The sequence below is a fragment of the Fukomys damarensis genome, unplaced genomic scaffold (genome assembly GCF_012274545.1).
Source record: "Fukomys damarensis isolate Sample0158 unplaced genomic scaffold, DMR_v1.0_HiC HiC_scaffold_36, whole genome shotgun sequence".
NCBI classification, from domain to species: Eukaryota; Metazoa; Chordata; class Mammalia; order Rodentia; family Bathyergidae; genus Fukomys; species Fukomys damarensis.
In genome coordinates, this window is record NW_022900948.1 from 11,608,651 (window position 1) to 11,623,354 (window position 14,704).

The 14,704-nt window shown below is 39.9% G+C and overlaps 1 protein-coding gene across 2 annotated transcripts in view; it reads left to right on the forward strand.

Annotated features, from left to right (window-relative positions):
• The first annotated feature begins 6 nt into the window (after positions 1-6).
• Ube2r2 (ubiquitin conjugating enzyme E2 R2) overlaps positions 7-14,704 on the forward strand; it is an 89,500-nt gene continuing 74,802 nt past the window's right edge. For both annotated transcript variants that reach the window (XM_010619212.1, XM_010619213.1), the window contains exon 1: positions 7-201. In XM_010619212.1, the coding sequence (XP_010617514.1) occupies positions 25-201 (177 nt within the window). In that variant the 5' untranslated portion in view covers positions 7-24. The remainder of the gene's footprint in view (positions 202-14,704) is intronic.

Genomic DNA, 14,704 nt, shown 5'->3' on the forward strand with positions numbered 1-14,704 from the left:
CCCAGCTCGGCCGCCGCCGCCGCGATGGCCCAGCAGCAGATGACCAGCTCGCAGAAGGCCCTGATGCTGGAGCTGAAATCCCTCCAGGAGGAGCCGGTGGAGGGCTTCCGGATCACCCTGGTGGATGAGTCCGACCTCTACAACTGGGAGGTGGCCATCTTCGGACCCCCCAACACCCTCTACGAAGGCGGCTACTTCAAGGTACCCCCACCCCTTCCCGGACCCGGCGTCCCCCGGCTAGGCCTCGGCTCTCCGCCGCTTCGGGGTTGTTTTCGGGGCCGAGCGTGTGAGAGCGGGTTAGTGGAGGGGGCGCCTCACCTCACAGCCCCCTCCCCCATCCGTGGAGTCAGGAAGGCCTCGCTCACCGAGTCCCTTTTCTTTGTCATGGGGCGGGGGCGGGAGGCCAGACTACACCGGGAAATAGAAAAGCCTCGCTGGCTAGGCTAGTGTCTGCCGGGGAGGGAGGGCTGTCTTTGTTTTGCTTCCCCAGATGAGGTGTGTGGAAAGAGAGGTGGTCTGTTTCCTCAGTCGACCTCACTTCTGAGCTTTCCCTGTGCAGGCTGGAACTGCCCCAGAGGGCAGAGTGACCTGCACTTATTGGACTTTTCTGTTTTGGGGGGTAGGATGGGGGAGGGGAATTAGTTGGTCATTCCATTGGCTGCCCGTGCCTTGACACTTTGAGGATTCCTTGGGCTTCTTGGGTAGGGGTAGTTCCAACTTTGCATTCCAGTGGGCGGTAATGAAAAGAACCCGTAGAGGTGGTACATAAATAAATAAAAGAGGAGCGGTCCTTACGTTGTCTTAGTATTAGCAGTTGAGGGGACTTTAATTTAACCCTCTTTCTGTCCTCATTTTCCATTTACCTCAGTCAGTGCTTCTTTCAAAATGCCCTTTGTCCTCACCCCGCCACCAAGTTTACTAGCATTTTTTTTCTACATGTAAAAACGTTCACAAAGGGTGGAACATGTCATGTAGGGAGATTGATTGCTTCCCACTTTAGGAAGACAAAATTGAAAGCTTTTGCTCAGGTGGTTAACTCCAGCGAATAGGGTCATTTCACAGATGAAAAGTGTCATCCGAGGTGAGATTGTCTTGGTGGGATTGTTCTTTAGGCAGCGACCGGAGTCGTTGTTTCTGTTGTTTTGTATGATTTTAGAACAGTGGCTATGAAATACTACGGAATCCAGGTTTCTTTCTTTTTATTTCTTGAACTTCAAGGTAGTTACCTAACTTGGAGATAGCTGAGGTTTTCCCCCTTTGTTTTGACTTAGTATTTTCACAGCGAGGAATCCCAGATTGAAGATTTGAATGTTTTAAATTGTAGAGGCAGACAGGAGAAATGAGTGCTTAGGAATCCTTTCTTTTTTTATTTCCAAAATTAAGTAAAATAGGCCAGTGAGTCAATTTTAGTTTGTTTTGAAGGGAGGGGTTATCTTGGCACAAGTTTCAAATGAGTATCTTAGTCATGTAGTTGTGATGTGTATTTTTAGGACTACCCAATTACTTAACTCTTGTTTTCTACCCTTCTAAAGGTAGAAACTCCAGGCCTTAAATTGGGTCAACTTTTAGAGACTGGGATTGATAAGGGAATGTTTAATATCCACACTTGACAGTGAATACCAGTAAAAGCACATTTTTACAGTATTATGTAAGAACAGTACCCTTACCGTTTGCTTCATCTTTCACTTTACTTTTCAGATGCAGATATTTAAAACTGAAGTAAAGGTACAAATAATTAAGGACAAATTTGAAAGGATATTACTGTGTCTGTGTTGAGGTGAATTCTTCAGGGCTGAATATTTTATAGATACTGGGAATACTGCATTAAATGGAATTTGTGCGCTGATTTTTCTCACAAAGCATTGTTTAGCAAAATCTAATTTCAGCTGAGTAAAGTTTAATTCCCCCCAAAATATGTGGAACAGCTGATGGTTGAGGCAAATGGTTACTAGTGAGAATAATTTCACTCCAGTGCAATTTGTTTTAAAAAAAAATTGAAAGAAAATAATGGATTGCAAAGTGTAATATTTTTGCCTAGGTAATGGGGAACTAAGGCAAAACCTCAGTTTGGAATTGGTAGAATGGAAGGATTTCCTGTAGTATATACTGATTTAAGATAAAGGCTTTTAACTGAAGTCTTTGTTTATAAAAAGTCTTAATCTTCATTTCATTGTTGTTTATATTAGATTTCTAAATCTACCACTCAGAAGCGTTTTTTTCCCCTTTATTAGTGCTGGGAAATTGAAATAGGACTTTGCACACACTGCCACTGAGCTATATCCCCAGCCCTTTTACTTTAGTTCTGACATGTAAAAAAATGTATGAAAATTCTTTTTTTTTTGGTACGGGGATTGAACTCAGGACCTTGGGGCTTGTGAGGCAGATGGCAGAACCACTGAGCTAAATTCCCAGTCCCCTGAAAATTCTTAAAGCAGGGTTTACATTTTAGTTTTGTGTGAGAAATTTGCTCAATTGCATTTTGTCCCTTATTGTATTGACTTTTATTAGTATATTTGTTTTAAAAGGCAAATCTATGGACACTTTTATTTCACTGTTTTTGTCTTAAAACAAGGCTTTCAGTATATTCCACTATGGCTGCAGTTAAAAATTAACAGAACTTTCTGTACTGCTCTTCACTCATCAAATATCAGTCTTTGAACATTTAATGTAATTATTTTCCAGTAAAACTCGTCTTTGTATTTGGCATAATTGTCTGAAGGTAGTGGGAGTTATTCTTTTAAGTTTTTCACAATATGGTATAACTCCTTTAACTTTGAGACGTTAACAGGATTCTAACTGATCTTTTCACCATGACATAGTTTGCAGCAATTCCTGTAGTACAGACCTGTATTACTTTCTAGATTTTTAAAAAATTCACCTTGCTTTTTTGGTTATTCAATAATCTGTAGTCATGTTTCTTAGATTTGGAGGTTATGGATGTGTGTTGGGTAAAGGTAGTTTGCTCTGACTTTGCTGCATATTGTAAAATCTTTTCTGGTTTTGCTTTTAGTCCATTTTCTTGATCTTGAGGGAACTTCTGAATTTACTTTTTGGAATTTTTCCTCTACGGGTCAGTTACTCAAATGACAAAGTAGGATGGTTTTTGGATGCAGAATACCTCTGAACTGAATTTCCTGTGGAACAAGTTGAAATTTTATTGTATAACTGCTGAATAAAGCAGTAGTGATTTAAAATATTTAACAAGTTTTTTTCTTTGAAAGTAACTTTTTTTTTTTTGAGACAGGGTCTCACTTTACAGTGTGGGCTGGCCTCGAACTAACCTGTGTAGTTCAGGCTAGCCTCAGACTTGTGGCGATCCCATGAGCTACTATGCCTGCCTATTTTTTCTTGATAGTAACTTTGGCGTAGAACCTGCATTATCTACCTAATAGCATGGTAGGACTTTAGAGTCAGAATATGAGAGTACCTTTTTGTTTATTTTCTTGAAATATGAGTCCCAGTTCAGGCTAGCTTTGAACTCACTGTATACCCCAGACCATTTTTTTGTTGTTTGTTTTTTGAGACAGGATCTCACTATGTAGTTGAGACTGATCTGGAACTCACAATGTAGCCCAGGCTGGTCTCAAAGTGATCCTCCTGCCTCAGCCTCCCAAGTGCTGGGATTATAGGCATGCACCACCACACCCAGCCCAATTTTGAATTCTTGGTAATCCTCCTGCATCAGCCTCCTGAGTGCTGGGGTTACAGATGTATGCCACCATGCCTGCCTAAGAGTGCCTTTTGTGTGATATGCATAACATAAAAACTTACACAATATCAGAAGCTTAAAACTATTGCAATTCACTATCTGTAATTTTTTTAAAAAAATTATTGTTTCCAGTACATGAGTATATATTCCTCATAGGGAGTTGGTACATAGTGCATAACATTTTTCCTCTTCTCTTCTTAGTTTTATTCTTTTCCTTTTTTTTTTTTTTTTTTTTTTTTTTTTTTTTGGTACCAGGAATTTAATTCTGGACCTTCCGCTTGTGAGACAGGCGGTGGAACCACTGAGCTAAATCCCCAGCCCCCAGTTTTTATTTTATTCAGTAATCTGTTTGAGGTGGTGGAATGTGTGTTCCATTTTTAGGAACCCCCAAACTAACAATTTAGAAAGTATTTGTCATATACAGTCCTGAATACTACTTTGTCAAATTTAACAGACTTGTATTAAAGAAACACCAATTATTATATATGTATTTTTATACATGTATTTTAAAATAAGAGGGGCATGTTTCATTTGTTAGGCTTCATTTATTCTAGAGTAAATGATTCTATTTTCTTCCTCTCTTTTCTCCTGCCACAGAAACTCCAGACTTAACCTTTGTGCCTGGTGGTCCTTAAGATGATAACAATTAAATGACTATAATTCTTTTTCTTGGAGATTTTTTCTTTGCAGTACTGGATCTTGAACCTAGGGCCTCAGACTTAACCTTTGTGCCTGGTGGTCTTTAAGATGGTAACATACTATATGACTATTAATTCTTTTTCTTGGAGATTTTTTTCTTTGCAGTACTGGTTCTTGAACCTAGGACCTTCACACTGAGTTACATCCCTAGGTCTCACTACCCATTTCTTACCCCCAGATAGGTTCTTGCTAAACTGCTAAATTGGCCAAGCTAGAATCAAACTTGTGATTCTCCTGTCTTAGCCTTCCATAGTACTGGGATTAGAGGCATGTGCCACCGTATCTCACCCCAGCCCTTTTGAAAAATTTATTTTGAGACGGTCTTGCTAAATTACCCAGACCAGGCCAGGGATTTAGCTCAGTGGTTCTGCAAATAAATAACCAGGCTGCCTTGTTACTTGAAATCCTCCTGCCTGATCCTCTTAAATGATTCTGTTACAGGCACCACCAACACCAACTTCTGATTGTGTAATTCTTTATTTGGTGGGGTGTTTTTTTGTGTGTGTGGTTTTGTTTGTTTGTTTTTGAGATGGGATCTCAGTATGTACTTCAGGCTAGCCTGAACTCACGAAGATCCTTGTGCCTCAGCCTTCCCAGTGCTGTGATTATAGGTGTGTGCCACCATGATTGTGTAATTCTTTTGTTTGTTTATTTGTTTGTTTTTGAGACAGGGTCACACTATGTAGTTGAGATTGACCTGGAACTCACTGTGTAGCCCAGGCTGGTCTTGAACTCACAGTGATCCTCCTGCCTCAGCCTCCTGAGTGCTGGGATTACAGGTGTGCACCACCACTTCTGGCATGATTGTGTAATTCTTAATGTATAGGGTTGTTTGTTTTTTTTGTTTTGTTTTGTTTTTTGGCACCAGGGATCACACTCAGGTCCTTGCACTTGCAGGGCAGGCCACCGAACCGCTGAGCTAAATCCCTGGCCCTCTTACTGTATAGTTGCAACAACCCTTTCAAGAAAATTATTTTTCTGTTTGTTTGGAGTCTGGGTCTCCCTGTGTTGGGTCTTGCACTCCTGGGTTCAAGTCTGGTTTAAAGTGGTCCTCCAGCTTCTGTCTCTTTATATAGCTGGTATTGCAGATGCATACCACTATGGCTGGCTTGAAAGTCATTCTTTTTAGGATATCTTTTATCAGTTAACTTTAAGATTCCCTCTTAAAGCATTTAGCTGTCACCTTTTTTGGAAGTTGAAATTGTCTTTGTGGTAAAACATATATTGGTATACATAATAATAACACCATAGGGAATTTGCTCCTGTACATGGTATATCCTGCCTCTGCTGCTTGCTTTCTCTTTTTTTTGACAGAGGCAGTGTTTATGCCCAAAAGGGCCTCATTTTTTAAATAATTTTTATCCCATTCCCCCCTCAAGCCCCCTCCACTCCCTCTAATACAAAAGCTTTGTTTTTATTTTTTCCCTTCTATTTTCATTCCCCCTCCCTTTTTTTTTATACCAGGGATCGAACTCATGTCCTTAACACTTGCAAGGCAAGTGGCAGCACCACTGAGCTAAATCCCCGCCCCCGCACTTATTTTGAGACAGGGTCTTGCTATTAGTTCAAGCTGGCCTTGAACTCACTGTGTACCCCAGGTTAGCCTTAAACTCATGGCACTCCTCATGCTTCAGCTTCCCAAATGCTGGGGTTATAGGCCTGGCTGTTGTTTTGTTTTGTTTTTTGTTTTTGGTACTGGGGATCATACTCAGGACCTTGTGCTTGCAAAGCAGGTGGTGGAACCACTGAGCTAAATGTGCAGCTGTAAGCTGCTGCTGCTGCTGCTGTTGTTTTTCCTCATTGAGTTTATTGGTACTTTTAAAGTATGCAGTACACATTCATCATTGGGATCTTGTACCTTTACATGACAGATATTTGGTTCTCTTTTTTACCACATACCACTGCCCTCCCTTTACCCTCACCTATTTACAAAGACTTTGTTTCCATTTTTTCCTTTTCTCCTATTTTTATTTTCTCTTACTTCCTTTCCCTTACCTCCCACTTCCCTAACACCTTTAGCCCTTTTCTTCCTATTTCAGGTTGTCAGTTATACAAGTTGGATCTTATTTATACATTGTTTTTCACACCAGAGAAACTATTCGGTATTTATACATGTGTGTCTTATTTATTTCACTTAAGAGTATGGCCTCAATATGTATCCATTTTCCTATGAATGACTCTAGTTTCTCATTCTTTATAGCTGAATAGTACTCCATTTATCGAAAAGCCACATCTTCTTTGTCCAGTCTACAACCGATGGGCAGTTGGGCTGTTTCCAAGTTTTAGCTATCACAAACTGTGCTGCTATATACATGGGTACGCATATATCACTGTGGTATGATTCTTTTAATTGTTTTGGAAAGATACCCAGCAGAGGGAAAGCTGGGTTAAATGGAACCTCTAGTCCTAGTTCTTTGAGGTATCTCCATATTGATTTCCACAGTGGTTGCATCAGTCTGCCCACCCACCAACGTCTAAGTTGTTGTTTTAATTTGAGCCAAACCTGACACCTTTGTATTTCATAGAATATATATCCTATGTAGTTAATTCTAAGATCATATCTTTTTGTTGTTGTTGTTGCCTTGCTGGGAATCAAACCCATGGCCTGAAGCATGCAAAACATTCACTCCCATCACTGAGCTATGTCCCTAGTACATTTTTACCTTTATTTTATTTTTTTCTCTTGTGCTAAAGATCGAATCCAGAGGGCTGGGGATTTAGCTTGGTGGCACCACTCCTGCCTTGCAAGTGCAAGGTTGAGTTCAATTCCCTGTGCCCCCCCACTCCCCAAAAAAAGATTAAACCCAGAGCTTCATTCATGCTAGGTGAGTGTTCTGTCACTGAACTACGTGTCTGGCTCTCTAGTTTTAAATTCTCTTAAATTAGGATGTGTCTTAGAATCCATAAAGTCCTATAGTTGTCATCAGCCAAGTGATATGTGTGACTTAATTTTAAGACAGCCTTCCATTGAAATCTTTTGTATTTTTTTTTTTTTTTTTAGGTGTTCTAGCCATGTAGTTTTTGAATGCTCTGTGGTTCAGACCAGCCTTGAATTCACTGTGTAGCCCAGGCTGCCTCAAACTTGTGGTCCTTCTGCCTCATCTGGCCTTGGGATTACGGGGGTGGGTGTCCCACCATATCAGGCTACTGATGCAATTGTAAGTGTTAATAGAAAGCAAAGCTTTTAAGGATTTGAGGCCAATTAGAACATTTGTCAGTAAGATGTTCTGCCCCATCTTTCCAATTTAGTGGGATATTTTTTTGAGACAGGGTCTCACTATGTAGCCCAAGCTGATCTCAAACTCTTGGCAGCCTGCCTCTGCCTCTCAAATTCTGGGGTTATTGGCAAGCACCAGCAGGCCAAGCTCTAATTTAGTGTACAGTATTACTAGTCCTAGTTTCTAAGGTACCAGAAAAACCTGTTTATTGGAAACAAGTGAGATAAAGGAGGCCAGCAAATTTTCTTATCTCTATATTGCTCTGATTACTGAAAGATAACAGGAAGAGTTCAAAATTCAGTTTAGGACTAACTACTGAAGTCCATTTGGCTGGGAGTTTAGTGTTGGTTGGGGCTGAGTGTTTAGCTCAGTGGCACTGCACCTGCATTACAAGTGCAAGGTCCTGAGTTTGATCTGTGGTACCCTCCCAAAGTATTGGTTGGTTGGTTGGTTATTTATTTATTTATTTATTTATTTATTTATTTATTTGAGATAGGGTCTCACTACTGAGTTCAGACTGGCATTGAACTCAACTGTGTAGCCCAAGCTGTCATAAAACTCATGGTAATATTGCTGCCTCAGCCTCCCAAATGATGGATTTACAGGAGTATACCACCACACCTAGCTGTGCTGCACGTTTTAATTGCTATCTAGTGTAAATGCTATAATTTATTTGTATTGCCTATTGTTGAACGTTTGTTTCAGGATATCTTGTTTTTTGTTTTTTAGTAGAACCGGAGATCAAGTTCAGGACCTTGTACTTATTTGCCAGGCAGGTGCTGTGCCACTAAGCTACATCCCTGGCCTCTCAGTTTTTACCCTAATATTAAAAATGTTTCAGGGAACTTTACTGCATATGTTCTTAAATTTTTCCTTTTCTTTTAAATGAAATACACATACAAACACTTTTTTTCCTGTGTGTGTAAGTAGTTTGTGACAAGGTCTCACTAGATAGTTCAGGTTATCCTTGAACTCAGTGTGCGGTGCAGGCTGGCCTTCACCTCAGAGTGGTCCTTCTGCTTTAGTCTCTGAGTGCTGGGATTACAGGTGTGTGCCACTGTGCCTGGCTTAAATAAAATAGTAAATGTTATATTTAGAAAAAAAGCCAAGCACAGTGGCCTGTGCCTATATAGTAGTCTAAGCTACTTGGGAGGTTGAAGGATAGGATTAGTTGAGTCCAGGACTTTAAGGCCAACATGGGCAGTATGAAAGAAAAAGCTGGGCATGGTGGCAGGTACTGGTGATCCCAGGTACTTGGGAGCCTGAGACAGAAAGATTGCCTGAGCCAAGAAGTTCAAGGCCAGCCTGCACAACATAAAACTAGGCTCTATTTAAAAGAGAAAAGGAAATGAAGAGATTAATGAAATGAGTATCCAATCACTGTATACCTTTGGCACAAAATATTACAATCTAGTTTTGTCTCTCTAGTACATAAAGTCATTAAAATAGATTCTTTGGGTCAAAAGGGTTTACATCTAGAGATTTTTGTTAACAAATTTAATAATTTTTCAGAAAATCGAAATTGAAGCAAGTTTCTGAAGATTTTCTTTTTCTTGAGTTATATCAGTATATTGTGTAGGTATTCACTGCCAATGTTTCCATTTGATCTCCATTTACATAGATATTAGAGGCAGGAGAAAAGTAGAATCTAAGGCAGATTTTATTCACTATAATAAAGGGTTCCCAATATTTAGAGTTTTCCATAGATTTAAAATATTTGGTGGGAGATGGTGAAATTTCTATCCCGAGGGATCACTAAACACATTTTGGTTGACACTTATGACAGTCAGTGTTCTAAGAAACACTGCACATCTGATGAGTGGTTAAATTGCTTCATAATCTTGTTGGAGACGTAATAATAGATTTCTGGCCTCCAATTTAACACTTTACAGTATAGGACATGGGAATGTGGTGGAAGTCTCTAGGTGATTCTGATCTTGAAGATAGGTTCTTGCTCTGAGATTCAGGATTTTTCTTTCTTTATTAGTAGAATGTCTTTATGTTCCAAAGATATATACTTAAAAAATTTTTTCCTCTGGCACCGGGGATCTAGCCCAGGGTCATACATGCTAGGCAAGTGCTCTACCAGCCAGCCACATCCCTTTATAAGCTCTTTATTAGCTAAAAAAGGGTAAAGTTCATGGTTTTGTTATTGTAGCTTCTGTCCTCATACACAGCTTTTGTCTTTAAATATGTCCCCATTCTATTGAGAAATACACATACCTATGAAATGTTGACCAAAATTCATAATTCCAAATATTTTTGATTATAGTATTTTGTGGTGTGTATGTTTTGTTCTTTTTTTTTTTTTTTTTTTTTTTTTTTTTTTTTTTTGGGGGGGGGGGGTTTTTTTTTTTTTTTTTTTTTTTTTCTTTTTGGGGGGGGGGGTTTTTTTTTTTTTTTTTTTTTTTTTGGTTTTTTGAGACAAGGTTTCACTATGTAGTTGAGACTGACCTGGAACTCACTATGTAGCCCAGACTGGTCTCAAACTCAGTGATCCTCTTGCCTCACTCAGCCTCCCAAATGCTGGGATTACACCTGGCTTGAACTCACTGTGTAGGCAGGCTGGCCTCGAATTTATGGCAATCCTGTCTCAGCCTTCTAAGTTCTGGGATTACAGGTGTACACCACCACACCTGGCTAGCTAATAGTTTTTTTAATTTTGTTCAGACAAAGGAGTTGCTTTAGAGGAGTAATGGCGAACTTTTTTGAGCTTTCAGTAATAATAGCAGGCTGTATCACCTATGTCAGTCATAGGTTTACCACCACTGCTTTAGAGTATATCTAATGTACTACTGAGTCAGAAATGTTTTCCTTAATAAATGAGAACATTAATAAAAAGTATTACTCAGCTGAATATTTTACTTTTTATTTTTCCCACTGACTTTATTCATACTTTTAAAGTGTACAGTACAGTTACATTCATCATTGGGATCTTGTACCTTTACATGACAGGTCTTGGTTCTCATTTTTTCCCCATACCCCTGCCCTCACTCCCCCTCCTATTTACAAAGACTTTGTTTCAATTTTTTCCTTTTCTATTTTTTATTTTCCCTTATCTCCTTTCTCCACCCTTCCCACTTCCCCTACACCTTTAGCCCTCTTTGAATATTTTATTTTTTAAAGATTGATTGATTGAGACAGGGTCATGCTATGTTATTCAGGCTGGCTGGTGCCCAGGTTGGGTGGCCTACAGCTTGCAGTGATCTTCTGCCATTGCCTGGCAAAGCTGAATATTTTAGCTTCTTCAGTAAATCTTAACCATTTAGAGAAGGGTTTAGGGCTTGTACAAACCATTAATGAGATTTTTTTTTCATATGCAATTAAAACTATTAATAGCTTTGAAAATATTGGATATACTTAAAGTTTATTCATTTTTGTTTTGTTTATACTGTTTAGCTGAACAGTTACTTATTGACTGTGTAGCCCTGGTTGGCCTCAAGCCTGTAGTGATTCTCCTGCCTCAGCCTCTCCAAGGGCTCGGATTATAGGTGTGTACCACCGTGCCTCTTTTGGTCTTTTTTGGGGGAAAGGTTAGAGTCTCACTTGAACTCACTATGTAGCCCAGGTTGTCCTCAAACTACATCCTCTTGCCTCAGGCTCCCAACTGCTAGGATTATAGGCAGTGCCACCATGCTAGCCTGTTTTGGCTTTTTTGGCTTTGGTTTTTGGCTTTTTTTTTTTTTTGGTATCAAGTATGGAACTTTAGACCTTGCGCTTGCTTGAGAGGCAGGGAGCAGAACCACTGACCACTGAGATAAGTCCCTGGCCCTTGTTTTGGCTTTTGAGATAGTCTTACATAATTCAGGCTGGCCTCCAATTTGCAATTCACCTGGCTCAGGCTCTTGAATGTTGAGATTATAGATGAGCACCACTATGCTCTGCTCTAATAATTTTTAAATTTTTCTTCCTTTTTTTCATGGTGCTGAAATACGAATTCCACCTTACAAATGCTAGGCAAGTGCTCAGCCATTGAGCTACACCTTCAGCCATCAGTTTGTTTTTTTGGTTTTTTTAAATTAAATCAGGCCCACTGTTGTACACTCCTATAATCTCAGCTACTTGGGAGGCTGAGACAGAATCACAAGTTTGAGGCAAGTTTGGTCAATTTAGTGAGAGCAAGTCCCAGACCAAAAAGTTTTTAAAAAGGGCTAGAAATGTAGTTCAGTAATAGAGCATCCCTAGATTCAGTCCCTAGCACTGCTAGTGAAATGAATACATGAATGTATGCTATATATGTTCACAGGTTGCAGAATAAAATAGTCTCAATAATTTTTTTTGTTTGTTTGTTTTTTGAGACAGGGTCTCACTATGTAGTTGAGACTGACCTGGAACTTACTATGTAGCCCAGGCTGGTCTCGAACTCACAGCAATCCTCCTGCCTCAGCCTCCCTAGTGCTGGATTACAGGTATGCACCACCAGGCCTCACTAGTCTCAATAATTTTTTATAAAATAGCAATTCTCCACATCCTTTCTCTCTACTTGCACCACCCCAAAAGAGAAACATTATGTCTTTTAGCTGGTTCTTACGAATTTACTTCCTTGTTAATATCCTGACTTTTAAAGCCGGGCGTGGTGGCCCACGCCTGTAATCCCAGCACTTGGGAGGCTGAGGCAGGAGGATCTCTATGAGTTCGAGACCAGCCTGGGCTACATAGTGAGTTCCAGGTCAGTCTCAGCTACATAGTGAGACCCTGTCTAAAAAAAAAAAAAATTGCTGCTTTTTAAATTTTTTTCATTAAATATCCAACCCACTGTATTATACATGCTAGGCAAGCACTCTACCACTGTTAATTACTTTCCTCTTGTTGCTGAGACAGAATACCTGACACCCAAATTTAAAGGGGAAAGGGCTTATTTAGCTCACAGTTTGTAGAGGTTTCAGTCCATAATTGACTGGCTCCAAGGCAGAGAGGTGTGGCAGGCCTTGCAGAGAACAAACAGTTCATGGTTCCCACATAGTTCATGGTGCCCATGTGGTAGCGAAAGCAACAGGGGCCTTAACAGTGTCTTTCTGCCCCTTTTATTCAGACTACTTAGGGCAGGGATAGCATTCATGCCCTTAATTGTAATACCCTCAAGCCTAGCCCTACCCACAAATCACACACTCTAGATTCAGCCACCTCTGAAAAAGTATGAGGTTTTGGAGGGGACTTCTAAACACAAGCCATAACAGCTACATCTCCACTCCTTTTTCTTTTTTTCCAAGACAAGGTCTTGCTAAATTGCCTATGCTGATCTATATATAATTTGTGGTCCTCTTGCCTCCTGCATATGTAAGGTTTACAGGTTTACAGGCGTGGTGGTATCTGGCTTGATTGTGTTTTGGTCCTGCTAGGGATTGAACCTAGGGACTTGTGCTTATGGGCAAGGACTGTACCACTGAGCTGTACCCTCAGTTCCATTAACGTTTTCTTGAGTTGTTTCCACTGTTTATTAATAACTCATGCTTCTATGAACATTCTTGAATACATCTTATGTGGACATAGTGTCGTTTCTCATGAGTATATATCTAGGAGAGGAATTGACAGGTTATGTGGTAACTGTGTTTACCCTTTTGGAGAATTGCCAATTTTTCCAATGTGGCTAATCATTTTACCTTCCCACCGGAATCTTGGAATGTTATTAGCTTAATTCTGCATATGTATGGCTTCTATACCTAGTTCATAACTATTGCCCTACTATCACTCCTTTCATAGTCACCTGAGTATTTACTATTCTTTCTGTGTTGTATGTGCTTTCTGAATTTGGTTTTTTTTTCTGGTTCATTTTCTTGTTTTGGGATAGCATATCCTTCAGTATTTTCTTGCAGAAATAGCAAACTTTTTTGAGGCCTCATTCTAACTTTACACTTAAATTGTGTGGTAGCATATAGAATCCTAGGTTAGAAATCAGGTAGCTTCAGAATTTTGAGGCCATATTTCTGTAACTTACTTCCAGGCAATAGTTTGAAATTCAGTGCTATATTAAATCCTATCCATTATATGCAAACTTTTCTTCTAGAAGTTTGTTGGATCATCTTTGTTTCTTGGTATACTGAAATTGCACAAGTGTGTGTGTGTGTGTGTGTGTGTGTGTGTGTGTGTGTGTGTGTCTGGAGAAATGGAGGTACTTTTGATTTGGAAACTTACTTTTTATGTTGGGAAAATTTCTTGAATTATTTCAGTTATATTTTTTCCTAAACAGCTTGCTATCCTGTCTAGAGAGTACCCATTTTCTGGATATTGACCTGCTTGAATTTTCTGATTTAAAAAATTTTTTTGTCTGATCTAATTTTGTTTTCTCTTTTACCTTACCTTTATCTTCCACTCCTTCTGTAAAGTTTTTTTGTCTTATGTACTTTGTATAATTTTCATAGAATAAAATGTGCTGATTTTCTTACTATTTGGGGGAGGCAGTACTGGGATTTGAACTCAGGGCCTTCATCCCTACTACATCCTTAGTCCTTTTTTAGTGGGTTTTTTTTTGGGGGGGATACCAGGGATCAAACTTGGGTCTTTGTGCTTACAAGGCAGGCGGCAGAACCACTGAGCTAAATCCCTGCCCCCCGCCTTTTGTTTTTTTGAGATAGGGTCTCACTACGTAGTTGAGACTGACCTGGAACTCAATATGTAGCCCAGGATGGTCTCAAACTCACAGCCATACTCCTGCCTCAGCCTCCCGAGTGCTGGGATTACAGGTGTGTGCCACCACACTCAGCCTCTGGCTCTGGCCCCTTTTTAAAGTTTTTTTTAAGGCAGGATTTAACTAAGTTGCTAAATTACCCAGTCTAGCTGGGGATTTAGCTCAGTGGTTCGGTGGCCTGCCTTGCAAGCACAAGGACACAGTTCAATCCCCAGTACCAAAAAAAAAAAAAAAAAAAAAAAAAAAAAACAGAAAACAGAACTAAATTACCCAGCCTAAACTAGAATTTGTGATCCTCTGCCTCAGCCTCCCAGAGTTTTGGAATTACAGAAGTGTGCCACTCTGCCTAGCTATGTGCTAATCTAGTTCCTTCCTTCCTTCCTTCCTGCCTGCCTTCCTTCCTGGCACTGGAGATTAAATTTGAGACCTGTGTTTTTATGGTACTCAGGATTG